At 36.7% G+C, this 24822-nt stretch overlaps 1 protein-coding gene across 9 annotated transcripts in view; it reads right to left on the bottom strand.

Annotated features, from left to right (window-relative positions):
- The window catches only part of ARHGAP24 (Rho GTPase activating protein 24), an 859252-nt gene that overhangs the window by 40093 nt on the left and 794337 nt on the right, over positions 1–24822 (bottom strand). For all 9 annotated transcript variants that reach the window (XM_063808953.1, XM_001144292.8, XM_016951816.4 and 6 more), the window contains one exon: positions 23110–23317. In XM_063808953.1, coding sequence (XP_063665023.1) covers positions 23110–23317 — 208 coding nt within the window. The remainder of the gene's footprint in view (positions 1–23109; positions 23318–24822) is intronic.

The following is a 24822-nucleotide window of genomic DNA, read 5'->3' as shown; positions in this document are numbered from 1 at the left end:
CCCAAATCTCATCTTGTAGCTCTCATAATTCCCACGTGTTGTGGGAGGGACCCAGTGTGAGATGATCGAATCATGGGGGCTGGTCTTTCCTGTGCTGTTCTCGTGATAATGAATGGGACTCATGAGATCTGATGGTTTTAAAAATGGGGAGTCTGCCTGCCCAAGCTCTCTCTTTGCCTGCTGCCATCTATGTAAGATGTGACTTGCTCCTCCTTGCCTTCCGCCATGATTGTGAGGCTTCCCCAGCCATGTGGAACTGTGAGTTCTCCATGAAACCTCTTTCTTTTGTAAATTGCGCAGTCTCCGGTATGTCTTTATCAGTAGCATGAAAACAGACTAATATAGTGCCCAGCTTTACCAAACTGTCACATTGATCTTTTCTTTCCTCCCTCTAGAATTTCTTCCGTGTATAGAGGCATGTGTGTAGAGACTCCTCTCTTTCAATGCTAGCTTATCATGTACAAAGAATATTTGACAGTTTAATATACATTCACTCCAACATCCTATATGTGCAAGTGCATGCATGTGAGTACACACACGCACACACGTATACACAAATCACTCTCTTTACGTATATAAGATACTCAATAATAAACAAATAAAAATAAAATACCTTGTAGTATAGCTGTAAGACAGAGATTACTTTGCGCAATCCGAGTTTGGTGCTTCTAAACAACAGACTCCTCAAAAAGAAAGTGGCTAACTTCCTAAACTGAAAAAAATTACGGATATTTATTAATTTTCTATTTCTGACTAATATTTCACATGAGTAAGTCTCTATTTCAATGTTTCTTTGACACCTTACTTGCCTTTCCCTTCCACCTCCTTGCCTCTTCTCTGACCACCATTCCTTACTAGTTAGCTCCCAAGCTCTTCTTCCTCTGCTGGCCTCTAAGTGGTGTTGTTTTCCTGGATAACCTGCACACTCTTTGGATTAATCCATGAGTTCCACTATCACTTTGCTACAAGACTACATAATATCTATCGCTGCATCGGACCTTTCCACTGAATTTTTAGATGTTTCATACATATTTGAACTTCATGTGAACAAAATCGACTGGCAACAACAGAAAAATCTCCCCTTGTGTAAAACTGTTTCTCTTTTAACATTTTTTTCACAATGGATGGCCTCACCATTTACGCAAACAAGCAAGAAACCTAGAAGTCAAACTAAATTTGACTGTCCCCAGGACTCTAAATCTAACAGTGATTGGTGATTCTCTGACTGAGCAGTATGTTGGAATTACCTGGGAAGTTTAAAAAGAAATACAAATGCCTGGTTCATATATATTCTGACATAATAGCTTATGAATCCATACCTTCTTTGGCAGTCTTACTGACAATGCTTAAGTTCAAGTTTATATTACTCACCTCCACTAACACAATACCATATTAACTGGTCTTCCTGATATCAAGCCTGTCCTCCTAGCACATGAATACATACGTAACTAACCTGCACGTTGTGCACATGTACCCTAAAACTTAAAGCATAATAAAAAAAAAGTTGAAGAAAAACATATATAAGTGGTAATCATCAGTACTAAAAATAAATAACAAACAAAATGAATTGTTGTATAGCTTTTGAATATGATATTTGAATGCAAAGGGCAATTGTTTAAGCATAAATAAACAAATATGTATCCCACAAAAAACACACACTTATTTTATAAATTAGTCATTAGAGTTGTTGTCATTTAGTTTGAATTAATATGTTTGAGAGCATCAATTCACTTTAGAATAATGCGCCTATGTAAATTAAAAATTTAGACTAAAGAATAAAAATAAATTCTGACATTTTCTATTATAGTACCAAGGTGTTTTAACCAAAAAAGAAAGGTTAGCAGGATCGAGACACTTATAAGGCTTAATGTAGAACATTCAGAAAAGTTTCCTTAAAGCAACAATTACATCAGAATAAAACTCTTTTAAACAGGCTACTTTGTACAACATATGCATTCAGTTCCAATAATAACAAAACCTAATTAAAACCTTAAGTGCTGTCAGTTACAAAATAAATCAACACAGTTATTAAAATGACTCAGTATGTCCCTTCAGCTTTACTGATTTTAGACCCAAGATTCAATCTTATATCCAAATTTAACTTAGAAGTAACATTCAAATGCACACAGTACATCTCATACTGCAAATGACACTAGTATTTCCCAAACTTACAAAAAAACCCATTAACTTTCTCCCAAAGTGATTAAATCTAAAGTCAATGAGCCCACAAAGACTTTTCTATTCAACTAAGATTCTAGTCATATCAATGATCTATATAATTATTTAGAACAAGTATTGACATTTGAAAGTAAACAATGATAAAGATATGATAGTTTGTTTGCAAACTACAGAGATTCTATTGTAAATGTGTGTACATACACATATTACACACACATAAATGTACATACATACAGATACGTATATATTTTGTTCTTTGTAGAATTATTTTAAACATATCCAATCAGTTTTATGGTATGAAAAAAACAATCAAAGCTCCTGTGGGATGTTGTTCTCTTCTCAGTGTCAGTAGATCTTCATTACATTGATTTTTAATTGTCCCAGGAGAAAGCTAAAGCCTTGAGGTCCCACAGAGTATCTGTAGTTACCAGTGGACAAAGTAGTTAGTTTGCTTAAGACTTTTAATAAACATGGGCATTCTAGATCTAGATTGGGAGTCATAATGAAGTAACATCCACACATTAACTCCTCCTCTGACTGCTCTGTGGAACATGACTTCCTAAATTCACAAAGTATAATATAAATACTAAGGAATGCAAGAATGATTTAAAAGATTGGTAGATATTGCCAATTCAGGTGACCTATTTTCAGATGGATATAACCTACTCACTGTAAGAGATACAACAAGAAAACACATTTGTAGAAATTTTAATGTTATACTTAACAAATAGCACCTATACTATATACTATAATATCCACCATACAATAGATTACACGACTAGTTTGAGAGAGGTGAACTTCTTTCTCACCTCACATTTCTCCCAGGAATGACTCAGAAATAAAAAGAATGGAATGAAATAATGCACAATCTCTAGGTGCACTATAATGATGCAGTTATCTCATTAGATTCTATAGATAATGAGTTTTGATTTTTTGCTAAGCTGGGTACACTATTTTCCTAACCTTTGATTCCTGATACACAAACACTTAATAGTATTTTTTCATTGAGAGTTTACATAGCTGTTCCAATTTTCATGTCTTTTCATTATTAGTAAATGTATTAATATATGCCTGAGACTTCATCACACAGCCCTTTCTTGCTTCAGTTGGACCTAGGGCTTGAAGCACAATGGGTGTAATTTCAGTTTCATATGGTCTTAAAAGTTTTGGCAAACTGTTAATGAACTGGCATAGCAAAAATAGAGAAGTTTTGGCTGTATTTAGTTACTTCACCATTGTATTTTGCCTGCCTACCTGTTTTTCCCTTCACTAAGCTCTGCAGATGGAGTTTCAGAAGAAACAAAGGAAATGTAATCTTCATAATACAATCAACAATTTTTCTCATAATCAGAGAGACTTTAGATTATGTAACCAAGGACTTCCCAAGAGAAGTATTATTGGTGTTTTCATGCTGAGGGGTACATTTATACTTAAATATGTGTGTGTATGTATGCACATGTGAACATGTGTGTGTATATTTTCTAACAGCATTTAAAAGCCATATTATATATACTTTAATATTTCCATTTTTAAATAAAAAATAAAATATAGCCAAACATCGCAAACAATTTTCTAGCTAATGAAGGCTAGAAAGTAACTTATTAATGTGTCCCCAACAATGACTTTACTGCATGTCACTCATTTCCTGCCATATTCACCACAAGTTTGGAGAATTATGATTATCTAATTCCGGGATGAACAATGAAAAACACATGTATTCTTTTCTAGAAAATATATTTTCTTCCAATAAAAATAAATAAAGTAAACAAATCCTTGTGCTTCATGCAAGAAATAAGTAACTAGAGGCCTAGTTTTACACAGCTGAATCTCTAACTCATAGTGTAAGAGGAATATTAAAAAGATTTTCTTGTATATCCAGTTGAGTCAACAAGTTATTGCCAAAATCATTCAAGTCCACACAAAACTTGTCCCTTCTCTGGAATACTTCAACAATCTTTTATTCCAACATGGAAGTATTCTTAGTGTATTGGACTGACGATACCATCTTAGTTTAATAATATGTATGTATAAATTGAGGGGAACACATAAAAAGCTTTAAAAGAATCCAGTTGTGTCTTTCCTATGGCTCTCACATTAAAATGCAGTCGTGTGCTTTGCTAGAAGGGATCCTTTGTCACTACACGTCAGATGTTTCTTATATTAGTGTTTTCTGTTTGGACTACTTTGTAAGAGGGGTCAGAGTGAGGAAAGAGAGTGATGAAACAAATTTATTGAGAAGAGGCAAGTTTTTTGTTTTATTCTGGTTTGGTTCTTGTTATTATTGCTTTGTTATAAATCAAAATCTAGTTTACTTTGGAAGTATAGTGCATCGATATTCATGACAGCATTTCAGGAGCAGAAAACAAATAAAGGTACTGGTCCTGACTTAGAACTGTGGTTTTTATGAAATTTTGAACCCATTCATAGATAGGACTATGACTTTGTACACTGACCCAGGCAGGCATTTGGCCTTAGATGACAAAAATTAAATTCCAACAAAAGTTTAGAAATTATTTTGCAACATGATAATTTTCAAGTTTCCTAAATTCTAATCTATAGAAACAAGCACTTGAGTTTTCTACTTCCTGAGATATCAGAAATATGGGTATTTTTTCATTCAACAATGACATTCAAAATACACTCCTAGTGTTGACTTATTCATCGAATATTTATTGAATGCCTACATTATATCAGACATTATTCTAGGCATTAGAGATAAAAAAGATAATTAAGATTCACAAAATCTTCTACCTTCTTTGAGTTCATCTTCTAGTTCTATGTGTTTTACTTTATGAACACAGAGTTTTCAATGAATATTCACAGTGATGTCCTCTTGGGTATGTAAATGTGTGTTCCCACGATATCACAGACATTTATCTCAACCCTAAACTGATATTCCCAGAACATTACTATTAATTCCTTAGAGACTCTGTAACCATTTCCTTAACACGGATTATCAAAAGAATCAGGAAAATAAAATATTTTAAAACCATATGCCTTCTAAAGAGTAACTTGAATTCTTTTAAAACTTTTTATCTGTTCCCCTCAATTTATATATACATATTAATGATAAGGATGGTATCATCAAGTGCAATATGTTAAGAATACTTCTATGTTGGAATATAAGATTGTTGAAGTATTCAGAGAAGGAACAAGTTTTGTGCGGACTTGATTGATTTTGGCAACAACTTGCTGACTTAACTGGATACACCAGAAAATCCTTTTAGTTTCTGTCTTACACTATGAGTTAGAGATTCAGTAATTAAGCCTCTGGTTACTTTTTAGAATGGCTCATAAAAAGTAAAAAATAGCCATAATCACATGAAAAAAAGGTTCAACATCACTAGTCACTTGGAAATTGCATGTCAAAAACTAAAATAAAAGGCCATTTCATATTCACTAGAATGGGTAGAATAAAAAGTCATAACCCTCATACATTGCTGTTGGAAATATCAGATGGTTCAGCCTTTTTGGAAAGCAGTTTAACAGTTCCTCAAATGTTAAACATAGATATGACACAGCAATTCCACTTCTAGGAATAGTCCCAAAGGAAATTAAACATATCTCTACACAAAAGCTTGTACATGAATCATGGAAATCTTATTGTTAATAGCCAAAAAGTAGAAACAATATCAATGTCTACCAACTGACGGATGAATAAACAAAATGTAGTGTATCCACAAAATGAAATTCAACTCTTCAATAAAAGGGAACAAACTACTGATATATGTTACGACATGGATGTGTCAGAGGCATGTGAACCATAGCAACTCCGTCTAGAATAGGGGCTGGGTAAAACGAGGCTGCAAGTTACTGGACTGCATTCCCAGATGGTTAAGGCATGCTAAGTCACAGGATAAGATATGAGAGGTCAGCACAAGATCCAGGTCATAAAGACCCTGCTGATAAAACAGGTTGTAGTAAAGAGGCCAACCAAACCCCCTCAAAACCAAGATGGCAATGAGACTGACCTCTGGTCATCCTCACTGCTACGCTCCCACCAGCACCATGACAGTTTACAGATGCCATGGCAATGTCAGGAAGTTACCCTATATGGTCTAAAAAGGGGAGGCATGAATAATCCATCACTTGTTTAGCATATCATCAAGAAATAACCATAAAAATCAGCAACCAGCAGCCATCGGGGCTGCTCTGTCTATGGAGTGGCCATTCTTTTTATTCCATTACTTTCCTAATAAACTCGCTGTCACTTTACTCTATGGACTCGCCCTGAATCCTTTCTTGCAGGAGATCCAAGAACCCTCTGGACCCTTTTCCCATAACAGATGAACCTCAAAAACATTATGTTAAGTGAAAGCTGGATGCAAAAGAACAGTGAATGATTCCATTTATAAGAATTTCCAGAAAAGGAAAAATCTATAGAGACAGAAATCAGATTAGTGGTTGCCTGGGAAGGAAGAGGAGCTGAGGATAACAGTAAATGGGCATAAGAAATCTTATTGGGGTGATAAAAATGTTCTCAAATTGATTTATGGTAATGGTTGCATGACTTGGTAAATTTGCTAAAAATCACTAGGATTGTACCCTTGAAATGAGTGAATTATGATATGTAAAACATGATTCCTTTTATTTCAAAAACATGACTTTAAGGGATATGCTTTCATGCAAGAAAATTTACAATCTGAGTCATAAAACACAGAAAAAACACACTTTCATAATATAAAATCTTATAGGTATCTTACTTATTTTCAGTAGGAATTATCTTAGAGGTTTCAAACCATGAATGAAGACTTCCTGGATTAAACATACTGAAGAGTTTCTGGTGAAATACTAGTCTCTGTATCACATAGATTCAAGCATATTACTTTTCCTTATACCATAAAATGTTAGTGACAATCATCAATACCATCATTATCCCCATCATCATACTTACAATGACACTAAAAAGTGCCCGTAGCATGCCAGGGCCTGTGCAATTTCACTTACATATTCCAGGTATTTTTGTTCCATTTTGTTTTATTTTTAAGTGAATGAATACAACAACCCTGTGAGATTAGACATTATGATTTCTATTTTATATGAGGAAATTAGTTTTGAGAAGGTAGGTAACCAGTTTCGGTTCATTAACATGGGTAGTAAGTGGCAGATTTAGTCCCACATTTTTCTGTCATGGAAGCCTGAACTTTTAACTTCCACACCACGTTCTTGCAAATAAGTATACAAACACCAACTGGTAGATATGCCCAATACTGAAAAACTTCTTGGTTAATTGGGCACTTTTATTTATAACCCCATTGGGTTTCAGTGGAAGTGAGCCAAAATTCTGCAAAGATAAATTGAAAGGAAAGCAAAGGTCATACTCCAATTCTAGATGCATGGGCTTTTTAGATATATCACAGAGTAAAACACGATGCAACATGACAGATTTCTAGTTTACACCCTGTCCCACATAAAATATTTAGTTAATACCCATTCATGGAGGTATTTCTCAAGTATGAGATATTTTTCCTTAAAGCCTGTTATTTTTCAGACTTTGGTGTGTTTATAAAGCAGTTTCATGGAACTCTTGTGAGTTATTCTTTGTTCAAATTAGAGAAGAAGCCAAGCATTTAAAGGAAAGAGGCCTCCCAGTGTTAGCAAAGAGTGACCTGACTGTATTTCCCAAAGTGTGGGTTATTCCAAGTAATTTAAGGTGCCACAGAAACAGGATATTGACATCAAATAACTTAACAGAAATACTAATTTCTAAATTTCAATTCTCCTGATTACATCAAAGAGGAAGCATCAGTTGGGAAAAAGAGGCATGTTAAAATGGTACCAGCACATGCCAATCTCCATTTTCATCAAATCAACAGAGGGCCTTAGGGTCAGCATCTTCAGAAAGCAGCTGTGTCCAGGGACATTTAATAACATGTTCTTGTCATTGTGCTTATGTTACATTGACCTCGTGTTTATGCAAGTAGTGCTGGTTTTCAAAGAGCAATAATATATAAATTCCCTTTTACCACAAAACTGGTAAAGAAAACTGTGAATACATTTAAAGAAAAATGTCAGTAAACCTAGTGCAGGCGTTATATGGAAATGGCTAAAATCATGAGGGTGAGAGACAGGACTAGCTGGATTTCCTAGGCTAAGAATCCCTAAGCATAGCTGGGAAGGTGACTGCATCCACCTTTAAACACGCGGCTTGCAACTTAGCTCACACCTGACCAATCAGATAGTAAAGAAAGCTCACTAAAATACTAATTAGGCAAAAACAGGGGGTAAAGAAATAGCCAATCATCTACCGCCTGAGAGCACAGCGGGAGGGACTATGATCGGGACATAAACCCAGGCATTTGAGCCAGCAACAGCTACCCTCTTTGGGTCCCCTCCCTTTGTATGGGAGCTCTGTTTTCACTCTATTAAATCTTGCAACTGCACTCTCTTCTGGTCCGTGTTTGTTACGGCTGGAGCTGAGCTTTCGCTCGCCATCCACCACTGCTGTTTGCCGCCTGCCGCTGACTTCCACCCCGGCTGGGTGTCGTCTGTGCTCCTGATTCAGCGAGGCGTCCATTGCCCCTCCCGATCGGGCTAAAGGCTTGCCATTGTTCTGCATCGCTAAGTGGGTTCCTCCTAATGGAGCTGAACACTAGTCACTGGGTTCCACGGTTCTCTTCCATGACCCACGGCTTCTAATAGAGCTATGACCCACGGCTTCTAATAGAGCTATAACACTGACTGCATGGACCAAGATTCCATTCCTTGGAATCCGTGAGGCCAAGAACCCCAGGTCAGAGAACACAAGGCTTGCCACCATCTTCGAAGTGGCCCGCCACCATTTTGGAAGCGGCCCACCTCCATCTTGGGAGCTCTGGGAGCAAGAACCCCCGGGTAACAAGGGTAGTATGTGAATGAGAGAAGTTTGAGAAATACTTAAAGACAATAGTTATCAAATTTTGTCACACCATCATACCTTTAAGAAATGCATCAAAAAATAGGAACGTTAAGAGGTACTGTAAATAAACAGCTATTCAGGATTTTAGGGGCTAGCCCCTCTCCTTGACTTCAGAAAATCATTTAGTGTGCTGAAAATAGGTAGCCAGTTTACCATTTACACACACAGGGCTTGCCTTAGGCAAATTCCTGGGAGTCAGTTCTTTGCTTTTCCAACTCTTTAAGAATGTAAATTCCTCCCTTTTACTGGTTCACATGCCCTCAAGCTACCACTTGCTTTCTCCACTTTCTTCCATCAAGCCCTGCCCTAAGGTCTTTTATTCACACTATGATATTGAGGCTCTATAACTGTACAGTTTGCTACTGAAATCTTCAGAGTTTGAGTTTTTGCATGGAATAAAGTGTAAAGAGGGAGGGGTGTATCTTTCAGGCTGTCTTGAAACTTCAGGCCCTATTCAGCAGGAAGGAAATCATGTATTTTACACATCAACTCTATACCCCAGAAAATAGTTTATCTCACAATAGCATATGGTTTGCCTAGCCCAGTCAGAACTGATATGTTGCTCCCAGTAATGGTGTGATGTTGATTCTGCTGCTATCCTTTCCCCATTTCATATATAAGAAACAGAGTTACATCAATTCTAATGATCAATATCCTTTACCATACACTCCTGCAGCTGATAGTCTAGCTAGTATTTCCCAAGTTATGGTTTTAGGACCATGCATATGAGAATTACCTGGGAGATGAATGCATGTAGAGATGGGGGCAGAGGTTGGAGTTATGTAGCTACAAGCCAAGGAACGACAAGGGTTGCTGGCAAATATCAGAAGTTAAGAGACAGGCATGAAACAGATACTTCCCTAAATCCTTCAGAGAGAGCATGGCTCTGCTGACATCTTGATTTGGATTTTCAGCTTCCAGAAATATGAGATAATAAGTTACAGTTTTTGTTTTGTTTTGTTTTGTTTTAGCTACCCAGTTTGCAATGCTTTTTTATGGCAACCCTAGGAAAATAATACAGGGATCATGGAAAACTCCACAAGGAAGGGGAATTGGGTGAATTTGTTAGGCTCTCCCAACTGGAAAGGAGCACATGCAGAGGGTGGGGGGTAGGTGGGGGGAGCATGGGCTTATTCAAATAGTCATGTATAGGGACTTGGATTTTAAAACAGAAAAGGGACAGGTTCTGCTGTTTAGAAAGAGATCTGGGCTCTGGGCCGAGAGCAGCCCTTCTACTACTGGAACAGCAGCAGCAAAGCCATGAGAATGTATAGCACTGCCTCAGTACAAACACTCAAACATTTTATTTTTTATTTTATTTATTTATTTATTTTCGAGACAGAGTTTCACTCTTTTTGCCCAGGCTGGAGTGCAATGGCACAATCTCGGCTCGCCGCAACCTCCGCCTCCTGGGTTCAAGTGATTCTCCTGCCTCAGCCTCCTGAGGAGCTGGGATTACAGGCATGCGCCACCACACCCAGCTAATTTTTTGTATTTTTTAGTAGAGACAGGGTTTCTCCGTGTTGGCCAGGCTGGTCTTGAACTCCCGACCTCAGGTGATCCACCCACCTTGGCCTCCCAAAGTGCTGGGATTACAGGCGTGAGACACTGCACCCGGCCAAACATTTTAAATACTAAGCTAGAACAAATTAAAACAAGCAAGGATCTTCCAATTTTAGTATATGTGCTGCCGAAGCGAGCGCGAGCAAGGATCTTCATTTGTAAAACAAGTAGGTATTAGGATATTCTCTTGATAAATATTGGGTGCATACTATATGCCAGCTGTTGTGCTCAGAGAGGGGTGTAGCATCAGGACAGGTAAGGATCCTGCCCTCAAGGAGCTTAAATTGGCATGGGGAAGGCAGACGATAAGCAGTAAAGAAACAAACAAACAAGATAACTACTAACGGAGCTCAAATGCTTTGAAGGGAATAAACAGAGTAATCTTAGATAGAACCTTCAGGAAGTTGAGGATTAAATGAAATAATCAGGATAGTATCCAGCACAAGGTAGGTTATTATTGATAAAGTTATTATTCTTCCTTAAAGGATGAACATTTTATCTACTAACTACCTCCTGTATTTTAATTTGCAGCAGCAGATGATGGATTTTTCTGCCCTAAACAAAACATCTTTTTTTCTTGATATGTTTGGGGCAGCTCATTTGTTTTAATGCAATGGTGGTCAAATGGGTTTTCCAATCTCTGATTGCAAAGTGCACATATGCTCTGTCAAAAACAAGAGCCTAGACTGAACAGACCAGATTTCAGAGCCCTCCACTGTTTCCTCTTCCTTTCCTCTGATCCCTGTAACCAACTCTCAGTCAGAGTGATCTCTGTTGCCTCACTGGCCCCAGCTTTTTGCCTTGGAGGACGGGCTTATTTACGTCTCCTTACAGCACCTTCTCCTGTCTTCCCTTGGAATCCAGATCTCATTCTCCCCTCCACATTGGACACTCTCCTCATTTCAACATCTTTATGCTTATAATAATTGCACTAGTGCCTATGAGTCTCCCTCTGCCCTGACCTCGTGCCTGCTCTCTGCCAGCCTCTCTGCTGGGTGCAGATGATAAGTCCATGACTAAGAGGACAGGGTTCCTGCCTCTGGGCAGCACAGGCAGATTAAAAAAAAAAAAATCACCTGTGGATTTACCATGCAGATTCCTAGGCATTCTCCAACCATTTAAATCAGAATGAGAGCAAGTGGGGTCTGGGTTTCTGAATCTTAAGATATTTCTCTAAGTCATTCTTACACATACTGATACTGAAAAATCTCTCCTATGTCTGTAGTACTCCCTACTTTCAAGTTCACTTTTTCATAACTCAGTTCAGTAATTCCCAGACCTAAATTCCTTCCCAGAGGATTAAATTAAAATATGTCTGGCTTTTCTGTCTCCTAAATTTTAGGCTTTTATTTTTTCATTTTATCTCTGTGGACTTGCAGTTTATTTAGTCACCAAAACAAATTTGAAAAATAAGTGAAAGGGGAGAATAGCAGAAGGAGGAACAAGAGAAGTGTGAACTGAGTATGTGGGTGGGCAGCTGGGGTACCTCAAACAGCAGTTGTTTTACAGGATTCTTGGACAGAATGTGTAAAATTCCTGGCTTCATGAAGCCTCTGTCCTTGCTCCTGAACACTGTGTTGTAAGAGCGTATTCTGTTGCCCAGCAGTTAATGCTAGGATGGTGACCACACTGCCATTCTTGACCCTACCTTCCCAACGCTTCCAAAATGTATCTTCTTGAACAGCTGATACCATCTGGAGGGCTTTGGTAACAAAATAATATTCACTATCTAATTTGATTTTACACATTCTAGATTTCATTTTTGTCCCCTCAAAACTTGGAAGTTTAATATAAAAAGTTATGTTTTAATTTGTTTTCATTTCTAAATAGAAAGAATAAAGACAAGAATGGTTAGAAACTATGATATCTGTTTTCTTTTGTTTGTTTGTTTTTACAGTTGACAGGAACTGAAAGAATACAAATTCTTTCAGGTCAATGAGAATGCCCTTTCTCACAAAATTCACTGGCCAAGGAGTATGTGGGAATATGTCATAACTGTAGGAACAATGAGTCATGCCTATATAAAAGTATCAAACTTGAACTTCAGAACTGGAAAAAAGAGTATACAATATAATTAAAGAAGAGCAGAAAGTACATGGCTTAATAAAGGCTCATCCATGCACTCACAACTACTCTAAATTCCAATAGCGTATGAATTTCAAATGTTTTTTTCTCACACCACCTTTTCTGTTTTTCCCTCACACAGGACAAAGTGTTTCTTCTCATTCAAATGTGAAATATTATCTTCCAAATCCCAAATGGATCCATAGCTTCCAAAGCACAGGCAGATGTATGAATACATGCTCTTCAGCTGAGGACAGATATGTGCAAAACATTGAAAACAAATGGGGCAGAATTAAAGAAACCAATGTACTGATACAATGAATTATTACATAGTCCTTAAGATCACACATTATATAGTCCTGAAGATCACACACAGTGAAAACTACTTAATGACATGGGAAAATGTCCATGATATAATGTGAAGGAGAAAAGGTAAGATATAAAAGCTGTATGATTCTGACATCTTTTATACATAGCTGAATTTTGATACATCTAAATCTCTGCTTATCTGTTTATTTATCTGCTATGTTTAGCAAGAGCACTCTGGAGTGTTGAATTTTAAAATATTCATATTTCCTTCTTGTATTCTTCCATATTCTAAATTGTACATAAAATGTTATAATCAAAATATAACTTTAATAATATTCAAATTAAACAATAACTTTATGGTATTAAATTAAATAATATTCAAATTAAACTTAACTTTATGGTATCAAATTAAACTTAATAACTTTATGATATTTTAAAATGCTATTTTTAAAGTTCACTTTAAAAATTAAATTTCAGGGCTTAACATGAGAGGTACAATGTCAGTGACTAGAGATTGTCTTTGCAGAATACCTGTGGGAACTTCTTTCTAGGTTTTAATAAATATATTTTAACAAAGACAAAACCTGAATCCTATTGACTCTTTGGTGAGAAATAAGCATTATTAGAATAAACAGGGAAAATATTCATTCATTCTTACTCTTTAAAATGTTTCACAAGGAAACATTTCTGTATTTACAACTTAATATCTATTCAAAGCATTATGCACAGTCTGTATTTTTATCATTTTGAGGCTATGGACCCCAAACGGATCCATAGCTTCAAAAGCACAGGCATATTTAAGAACACAGATGCTCTTCAGAAGAGGGCAGATATGTACAAAACATTGAAAACAACAGGGGAAGGATTAAAGAACCTGGGTGAGATAAACTTGAACTAACGAATGTGTCCTGGCAGTTTGTCTCCACATCCCAGTGACTAAAGTTGAGCTAGGACTTGACCATGTGAAATATCAAACAGCCAATTAACTAAAAAAAAAAAAAAAAACACATAGGGGCAGAACACTCTGCTTGGACAAGTTTCTGAAAATAACCTCACCATCCTCTGGGAAATTATGGATTTTCTTTCCCCTCCCTGTGTATCTCACAATTACATTTTGCCACAAATACGTTATTCTCTTCTTATTACCTCACCATTCATGGATCTGGGAACCCCTTCTTTTAATCAGCAGAATCCAGGATTTTGCATATCTGCCACCGGAGACCAAGGGATTCAAGCTTGACAATTTATCAAAAGGATATTTCGGTTGCCAGAATGACCTTTTTAACATATAAATAAAATTATTTCATTTATTTGCTAAAAATATTTTGACAGATTTCCATTTCACTTAGAATAAGAACTAAATTTCTTATTATAGGCCAGGTGTGGTGGTGCACACCTGTTAATCCTAGCACTTTGGGAGGCCGAGGTGGGTGGATCACCTGAGGTCAGGAGTTCAAGACCAGCCTAGCCAACATGGCAAAACCCTGTCTCTACTAAAAAAAAAAAAAAAAAAAAAAAAAAAAATACAAAAATTAGCCAGGTATGGTGGCATGAACCTGTAATCTCAGCCACTTGGGAGGCTGAGGCAGGAGAATCGCTTGAACCCAGGAGACAGAGGTTGCAGTGAGCCAAGATTGCACCACTGCACTCTGGCCTGGGTGACAGAGGGAGACTCTTAAAAAAAAAAGAAAAAAGAAAAAAGAAGAAAAAGAAAAAATGAAAGGAAAAGGAAAAGAAAAAGAAAAAAAATTATTATAATCTGCCAAGTTATACAGAATCAACCTCCGTGGACACTATTCATCATCACTCACTGCATTCCTGTCACAGTGACCTCCTTCCTTTTATATTTATTTTTTATTTTTTATTTTTTAGAGACAGGGTCTTGCTCTGCCACCCAGGCTAAAGTGCCAGCAGTATGATCATAACTCATTGCAGCCTCAAACTCCTGGGCTCAAGTGATCCTCCTGCCTCAGCCTCCTAAGTTGCTAGGATTACTGCTGTGCACCACCACAGGCAGCTAGTTTTTTAATTTGATTTTTTTTTTGTAGAGACAGTCTCACTTTATTGTCCAGTCAGGTCTGGAACTCTTACCCTTAAGGGATCCTCCCACTTTGGCCTCCCAAAGTGCTGGGATTACAGGCATAAGCCACTGTGTCTTGCCCCCAGTGGCCTTCTTTATGTTCTTCAAGCAAGCTAAGCTGTTCCTGTCTCTAGGACTTTGCATTTGCTATTCTTCTACCTGCAACATGCCTGTTATACCTCCACCATATCATAGGTGTAACAGGCCTCTTGTCATTCGAATCTCAACTCAAATGTTACTTCCTCAAGAAGGAGACGGGTATCTCCACCACTTTACTCACTAGCATATTAGCATGTCACCCTCATTACTTTTCAAAATTATTTATATATTTGCTGTTTATTGTTTATCTGCCCATGACTTGTAAGGCAAACCCCAGAAGAGAATGCACCTTGTCTCTTTCATCCAGAACAGTGTCTAAGAAATAGTTAACATTCCAAAATTATTTGTTGAATGAGTGAATAAGGTAGATTGTTCACAGACGTGACTGTAGATAGTTTCTCTCATCCTTATATATCTATAACATTACTTCTATTAAGAAGTAGAGTCAGCTTTCTCCCCTTTTTAAGCTGAATTGGTCTTGTGATTTGCCATTGACCAAGAGTATGCAGTGGATGTGACATCGCACCAGTTCTGGGCCTACTCCTTAAAGGTCTTGTAGCTTCCACCCTTACTGTCTTTCAGTACTGAGCCGCGGTGTAAAGAGTTTCAACCATCAGCTATAGGGAGGAGCCCTGAAGGATACAAGACTGAGAAGAGAAAACAAGAGACTCAATCAGCCATCGGCTATTCTAGCTAGCCCAACTTAGGCACCTGTCTTGTCAGTAAAGCTCTCTAGGATACTGCAGCTTCACTAAATTGTAGCATCCAACACCAAGTGGAACAGAGACAGAGCTTTTCTGCCAAGCATTGCCCACTTGCAGAATCTGAAAAAGTTGTTGTTTTAAACTAAAAACATTTGGATTGGGTTTGGTATGAAGCAATAGATACCTCGAACAGTCATTGATACTAGAAACTGGGTGTTGCTGCAACAAAAACCTAAAATATGTTTTGGGTATTAGTATTGGAACCAGGCAGAGTCTGCGCAGCCAGTGAGGAAACTATTAGTAAGAGCTTGACGAACAGGGGGAAAAAATTGCTATTAGAGGCTAGAGAAAGGTAAATGCTTATTAAACGGTGCTGGAAAAATTAACAAGACTATCGACTGCGGCAACTTGGAATGTAGAGAACATTCTTGGTGAACTTGTGGCCCTAGCTAAGGAGGTTTTCAGGCCAAATGCTGAATGTATTAATTGGCTTCTTTTATTTGTGCATATGTTAAGGTAGTACAAGAGCAACGTGACCTAAAAAAGAAACTGTTCCATTTTTAGAATTTTGAGAAACTCCATCAGCCCTAAGACAGTATCTCTAGCTGGTCAAAGAGTCTCGATGTAGGAAATGGCCATAGGAAAAAAAGACAAAATCCAGGGTGCTGACAAGAAAACATGGCTTAAAGGAAAAAGCCAAATGATGGGTATGAGTATACCACTCCTGTTAAGACTTCTGAAAGACCCAGCACCTCACAGAGTCTTTTGGCAATAGAAATCTTTTTTAATGATTTCTTCAGTCTGTTTATGCATTGGTGCGTTTTATACAAAAATACATACATTTTATAAAAGAGATAATAAGGTCACATTTTAAAAACTTTGGACAATATTTTATTGTCAGCCAATAGTTATCAAGAACTTGATTTGGAGATAACTGCTTACAGGGCACATCTGTTCTTACAGGTATCCTAAAATATATAAAATATTCCTCCATTCCCCTACATTAAGCAAAAATCTGCTATAAGAACCAAATTATAAATGCCCATGGAGAAATAATTTTAATAAACATGTTTTGCAATAATGTCAGTGTCATATAATTAGCCATATATAAATATTAAAAGAGGGCACTGAAACTCATTATTGTCTCATGAAGTTCACTGTAGAGGATGTTGCTTATCCTATTATACGATATTCTATTATGAGGATCCTATTGACATATTTCTTGCTAATTTTGGTACTAAAAATGAACATTTCTCCTACATAAGTCATTGTTTTTATGTTGTGGATGGGGCTGACCTACTTAACTATTGATCTGATTTTCTTTTTATAGAATAAGAGATGCAATAAGAGATGTAAAAAGAATAAGAGATGTAATAGAATAAGAGATGTAATAAGTATAGAATAAGAGATGTAGCTCCTCAGCAAAAAGTATATTTGCAGTCTTGAAATTTGTTTTCTGATCCTTGTTCTGAATTCATTTCTGTACCTCCACATATATTTTTTCTCTCAGAGTAAATTTATGAATCCTTATAAACTATTTGTAATACTTTTTGTAAAAGGCATGGTTTTAATCAATTAATTGATCCTGTTTTCTTTTTCCATTTATCATTATGTAATTAAAACTGTCCTCAAATATTAAAACTGTATAATATTTTCTTATATGAATGCACCATTATTTAATTAACCACACTCACATGGAGATAATAAATTGGTGTTCAGTTTTTACTGTTACACAATTTGTAATAAACAACTTTGCACTTAAGTTTGCTCTACATATCTGATTGTTTTCTGGGATTGAAATTGCCTGCATGAATGCTCCTGAAATATATTACCAAATTGCTTTAAAAAGACTACGACAGTTTGCATACTCACCATGTGTCTATCCATGTAGTATTCCTACACTTTCACAGAGAAATAACACTTAGTATGTACTACGGTCTAAATGCTTGTGTTCCCCCAAATTCATATGTTGACACTTGATCACCACTGTAATTGTATTAGGAGGTGAAGCCTTTGGGAGGTGATCAAGGCTCTGCCTTCATGAATAGGATTAATGCCCTTATAAAAGAGGTCCCAGACCTTAGCAGATAATTTATGGTCAAGTCTTCAAAAGCAATTGCAACAAAAACAAAAATTGACAAATGAGACCTAATTAAACTAGAGAACTTCTACACAGCAAAAGAAACTATCAAGGGAGTAAACAGACAACCTACAGAAAGGGATAAAATATTCACAAACTGTGCATCTGACAAAGGTCTGTTATCCAGAATCTATAAGGAACTTAAACAAATCAACAAGCAAAAAACCAAATAAACAATTAAAAAAGGGGCAAAGGACATGAACAGATACTTCTCAAAAGAAGACATACAAGATGCCAACAAACATATGAAAAAATGCTCATCATCACCAATCATCAGAGAAATGCATATCAAAACCACAATGAAATACCATCTCACACTAGTCAGAATAGCTTTTGTTAAAAAGTCAAAAAATAACAGATGTTGGTGAGGCCAAGGAGAAAAGGGAACACTTAATCACTGTAAATGGGAATGTAAATTAGTTCAGCCACTGTGGAGAGCAATTTGGAGATTTCTCAAGGAAGTGAGAGTTGAACTACTATTCAACCCAGCAGTCCCACTAATAGGTATATATCCAAAGGAAAAGAAATTATTCTATCAAAAAGACACATACACTTATGTGTTCATTTCAGTGCTATTCACAATAGTAAAGACATGAAATCAGCCCAAGTGGCCATCGATGGTGGACTGGATAAAGCAAAAGTGGTACATATATACCATGGAATACTATGCAACCATCAAAAAGAATGAAATAATGTCCTCTGCTGCAACATAGATGCAGCTGGAAACCATTATCCTAAGTGAACTAATGAAGAAACAGAAAACCAAATATCACAAGTTCTCACTTATAAGTGGGAACTAAACATTGGGTAAACATGGACATAAAAATGGGAACAACAGATACTGGGGGATACAAGAGAGGAGAGGGAGAGAGGGTGCTAAGGGTTGAAATAAACTACCTATTGGCGTACTATGCTCACTACTTGGGTTATGGATTCATTCATCCTCCAAACCTCAGCATCATACAGTATACCTTTGTAACAAACCTGTACGCAATTCTAAATACAAATTGAAAAAAGTAAAACAGAAGAAATATATTTACAATAGGAAAAAATATACATTTTAAATAAAAATAAAACCTTAAAAATGAGGGAATATGATATGGTTTGGCTGTGTCCCAAATCTCATTTTGAATTGTAATTCCCACAATTCCCACATGTCACAGGAGGACCCTGGTGGGAGGTGGTTGAATCATGGGGCAGGTCTTTCTCATGCTGTTCTCATGATAGTGAATGAGTCTCATGAGATCTGATGGTTTTAAAAACAAGAGTTTTCCCTGCCTAAGCTCTCTCTTTTTGCCTGCCGCCATCCACATAAGATGCGACTTGCTCTTCCTTGCCTTCTGCCAGGATTGTGAGGCCTCCCCAGCCACATGGAACTGTAAGTTATTAATTAAACCTTTTTCCTATATAAATTACCCAGTCTCAGATATGTCTTTATCAGCAGCATGAAAACAGACTAATACAGAATAGTAAATTATTTTTTACTTTATAAAGGAAAAGGACAAACTATACGTTTATTTTAAATATTAAGGTCTCTAGTAATTTTAAAAGTGTTTCTTTTCATGTATAATTTTTTTTTTTGAGGCTGAGTCTCGCCCTGTTGCCCAGGCTGGAGTGCAGTGGGCTGATCTCGGCTCACTGCAACCTCTGCCTCCCGGGTTCAAGAGATTCTCCTGCCTCTACCTTCCAAGCAGCTGGGATTACAGGCGCTCGCCACCATGCCTGGCTAATTTTTGTATTTTTAGTAGAGACAGTTTCACCATGTTGGCCAGGCTGGTCTCAAACTCCTGACCTCATGATCCTCCCACCTTGGCCTCCCAAAGTGCTGGGATTACAGGCACGAGCCACCCCGCTCAGCCCTTTTCATACGTAACTTTTAAGAAGCACAATGTTATTTTATTTGTTTGTTATTTACACTCGTTGCACTATTTATTCTAAATATAAAGCAGACCTTGAGACATATAGAAACCTAGGCCTTGAGACCAGCCTGGCCAACATGGTGAAACTCCATCTCAACAAAAAAATACAAAAAATATCCAGGCATGGTGGCACATGCCTGTAATCCCAGCTACTCGGGAGGCTGAGGCATGAGAATGGCTTGAACCAGTGAGGTGAACATTGCAGTAAGCTGAGATCATGCTACTGCACTCCAGTGTGTGGCAACAGAGCAAGATTCTGTTTCGAAAAAAGAAAAAAGGTCGGGCGTGGTGGCTCACGCCTATAATCCCAGCACTTTGGGAGGCTGAGTCGGGTGGATCACCTGAGCTCGGCAGTTTGAGACCAGCCTGACCAACATGGAGAAACTCTGTCTTTACTAAAAATACGAAATTAGCCGGGCATGTTGGCACATGCCTGTAGCCCAGCTACTCAGGAGGCTGAGGCAGGAGAATCGCTTGAACTCAGGAGGTGGAGGTTGTGGTGAGCCGAGATTGTGCCATTGCACTCCAGCCTGGGCAACAAGAGCGAAACTCCATCTCAAAAAAAAGGAAGAAAAAAAAGAAAACTAAGCCATCTTTAATGATGATATTCATGTCATCACTGATAAAGTTCATCTTATAAAGGCTTTCGTTTGCATTCTGATTTCATGATTTTCATAATTGTAACTAAACTGTGATTTGTTGTTACCCACGGTCACGCGTTGGGCTTATATCTACAACTCATTAAATTTGTGTTTAGACATTTTTTAAAAAAGAGGCCCCAGACAAAGACTTCATGACTAAAACACCAAAGCAATGGCAACAAAACCCAAATTTGACAAATGGGATCTAATTAAACTAAAGAGCTTCTGCACAACAAAAGAAACTATCATCAGCGTGAACAGGCGACCTACAGAATGGGAGAAAATTTTTGCAATCTATCCATCTGACAAAGGGCTAATATCCAGAATCTACAAGGAACTTAAACAATTTTACAAGAAACAAACAACCCCATCAAAAAGTGGGTGAAGGACATGACCAGACACTTCTCAAAAGTAGACAGTAGGCTATTTTTAATTTTCAAGCATCAGGATTACTCTTATCCAAAAACTCCAATGCTGAGAATTTATCCTAAGTAATCCAAAAATAGAAAGTATTTATGCAAAAGAAGACATTTATGTGGCCAACAAACATATGAAAAAAAGCTTATCCTCACTGGTCATTAGAGAAATGCAAATCAAAACCACAATGAGATACCATCTCACGCCAGTTAGAATGGCAATCATTAAAAAGTCAGGAAACAACAGATGCTGGAGAGGATGTAGAAAAATAGGAACACTTTTACACTGTTAGTGGGAATGTAAATTAGCTCAACCATTGTGGAAGACTGCGTGGTGATTCCTCAAGGATCTAGAACCAGAAATACTATTTGACCCAGCAATCCCATTACTGGGTATATACCCAAAGGATTATAAATCAGTCTTCTATAAAGATATATGCACACGTATGTTTATTGCAGCACTGTTCACAATAGCAAAGACTTGGAACCAACCCAAATGCCCATCAATGATATACTAGATAAAGAAAATGTGGCACATATTCACCATGGAATACTATGCAGCCTTAAAAAAGGATGAGTTCATGTCCTTTGCAGCGACATGGATGAAGCTGGAAACCATCATTCTCAGCAAACTAACACAGGAACAAAAAACCAAACACCGCATGTTCTCACTCATAAGTGGGAGTTGCACAATGAGAATACATGGACACAGGGAGGGGAACATCACACACCAGGCCTGTTGTGGGGTGGGGGATTAGAGGAGGGATAACATTAGGAGAAATACCTAATTGTAGATGATGGGTTGATGGGTGCAGCAAACCACCATGGCACGTGTATACCTATGTAACAAACCTGCACGTTCTGCTCATGTATCCCAGAACTTAAAGAATAATAAAATAAAATAAAAAGAGGCCCCAGAGAGCTGCCTTGTACCTTCCACCATCTGAGGGCACAGTGAAAAGTTGCCATCTATGAACTGAGATCAAGTCCTCATCAGACATGGATTTGCCAGTGCCTTGATTGTTATTTTCCAGAATCCAGAATTTTCAGAAATAAATTTTGTTTATAAATCACTCCATTTATGATATTTTGTTATGACAGCCTGAATGGACTAAGACAGTAGGCTATTTTTAATTTTCAAGCATCAGGATTACTCTTATCCAAAAACTCCAATGCTGAGAATTTATCCTAAGTAATCCAAAAATAGAAAGTATTTATGCAAATGTATATCCACTACAATAGTATTTATAATAATGAAAATGTCATAATGTAAATGTCTAACAATATTGAAATAGTTGTGAATAATATACCTGTAGAATGAAATATTAGATATTTAAAAAGAGGCTTATAGAAGTTGTTAATGGTAAAATGTTAAGTTAAAATATATTAGAAAAAAAGGGTATTTTTCAACTATTAATATGAAAACATTTCTGGTATATAATGTTGATAATATTAAGATAAAATTTTATTTTTTCTACTAAGCTTTCAAAAAGTAAAGAGAAGAAGATAATTCACAAAATATTTAGCCAGATTAACTCTTTATTAGTGGAGTTAGGAATGCTTTATATTTTCTTCTCTGGGGCTGCCATTATTCTTTTATTTTCACCATGCTGTACTTCTCCTTGTTTCCCTGTAAAACTATTCTAGATTAAAGTAGAGCTATATATTTAAAAATATAATGCTTTTGTTATTATTGAAATACTTATTTTTAATTACATTGCCAATATTTCAATCTCTACTCATAATACTTTTAACATTACTTAACAGAAAGAATTTAAAAACATTAAACAAGAGAAGAATCCTATTTTATAAATTCACTTTTTCCAGTGCAAAAGTTTAATACAGTTTTACTTTAGTACCAAAGAAAAAGAACAAAAAAGAATGTTTTAAGATGGAAAGTATGGAAGAGAAAGATATCTAAGGTGCCCAATTTTTGACTTTGTAACTTAATAGAAACAATGCAAACTCCTGTGGCCAAATAATCTATGTTGTAAACTGTTACCACATCAATCAAGGTTATGCCTCCTCAGCTCACTGCATCCTGTCAGTTGAGTCTGAATTTCTCAGTGAAGATGGTTAGTAAAATTGTGACATCTACCTGTCAAATGATGGCTTCTCCCCACAGTCAAAGGCATCTTGGAGCTCCTTAACAAGATTAGCCTGGCCTGGCAGTCGAAAGAGACCCTCTTCTTTCAGCCCCCTTTGTCGGATAAAGTCCACGCACTGCTCCACCAACATCGGAGCCAGACGGTTCCCATATCTCTTCTCATAACGAACAGTATCCTCCAGTTTCTGTCCAAAAATGCCTAAAAAAATAAAGGATCACAGTAAACTTGGGAAATTTATCTCTTCCCACTTTGTTGTTGTTGTTGTTTTAATTCAATATAACAGAAAAACAAAGACTGGAATGCTAGCAAGCACTTAACATTCAGTATTTCACATTATTATACAATCAAATTCATTATATACAATTCCTCAAATGGTATGATTTACCTTACGCTGCCTGTTTCTTGTATTCTATGCTTAGCACAAACCAAAATAGAAATACTGAGTTTGAGATATCAATTTTGAAATAAGAAAAACTGTAATAAATGTAACTTGAGTTTGGGGTTTTCATTTATTTTTTTCCTTTTAGGAAGGGAATGGTATTCAGTAGCTTAAAAGCAGAAATATGCTGCAGAAAATAGTCAAATTCTACCTTTATTACAGTTTTATATTTATGTCCAATTTGCATTTAAATCCTATTTCTTTTTTCCCCTTTTGTTTTTATGCAAGTTGTGATGTCATGACTGTAATCATGGTCATAAAACCAGGAAAAGAAACCCTGAATTTTCTCCCATATAAAATATTTCAGACAATGTTTGCTTGTCTTAAACTATTAACTTATTTGAAAGTGAAAAATGGAAATTTACAAAGCAGAGCACACTAGAAGTGAAGAGGTGGGTCACAGTGGCTTGCCCTAACAGGTAGGGTATTTTATCGTGTACATTGTTTAGAATTGGCAGTACATGGGGGCAATAAAAAGAAGGCCAAGTTTTAGTTAGATTTATTAATGATTTTACAACACCTACAAACCATACATTCCTTGGCGTATACACCTAGGCCAAAAACAGCCACTATTTCACCCTCAGTACTCCACTAATTAAGAGATAATACTTTTGAAATATATTAATATTAGGTAGTAGCTTGGTAAAAATTATCAACCTATGAGAAAGGGGGGAAAAAACAGCCAAAGCAGATGTGACTCCAATGTTCCCAGATGGAATGAATGTCATGAAATTATTTTAATGGTCTGAGTTTCATGAAAGGGGAAGAAAAGTAAGTGGTGCATGTTGGAATTAGGTAAGACTTCAGAATGTGTGGGGAATTATTTAACAGCCATTAGATTAAGGATTTGATCATACCAACAGATGCTTTGCCTCCCCACCTGTAAAATAATTTCTTTATGGACTCAGTAGTGCAAAACCGTCACATTTCAAGCAATAACGAATTGTTACCAAAGAAAATATTCTTAGCTCAGGTAGAAACAATAACAGGAAACACAACTATTCTACACCTGGTATCAAATTTAGCACTAATGAAATACATATATTCCATTTAGGAAATAATGTTTAGTAACCTAGTATCGATATTCAAGTATATAAAGCAGAATTAGAAATAGTGTTTTCTAAGGGCAATAAAGATTAGAGCAGATAACAGGTCTAGTTAGCTTGGTTTGTAGATTTTAGAACAAGTAGTTCCTTGATAATGGTGTATCAAACATTATTCACTAACTCCAACAGACACTCACACCCCATTCTCCCTTGACATT

The sequence above is a fragment of the Pan troglodytes genome, chromosome 3 (genome assembly GCF_028858775.2).
Source record: "Pan troglodytes isolate AG18354 chromosome 3, NHGRI_mPanTro3-v2.0_pri, whole genome shotgun sequence".
NCBI classification, from domain to species: Eukaryota; Metazoa; Chordata; class Mammalia; order Primates; family Hominidae; genus Pan; species Pan troglodytes.
Note: the sequence above shows the minus strand (reverse complement) of the source record. Positions and strands in the feature narration are given on the sequence as shown.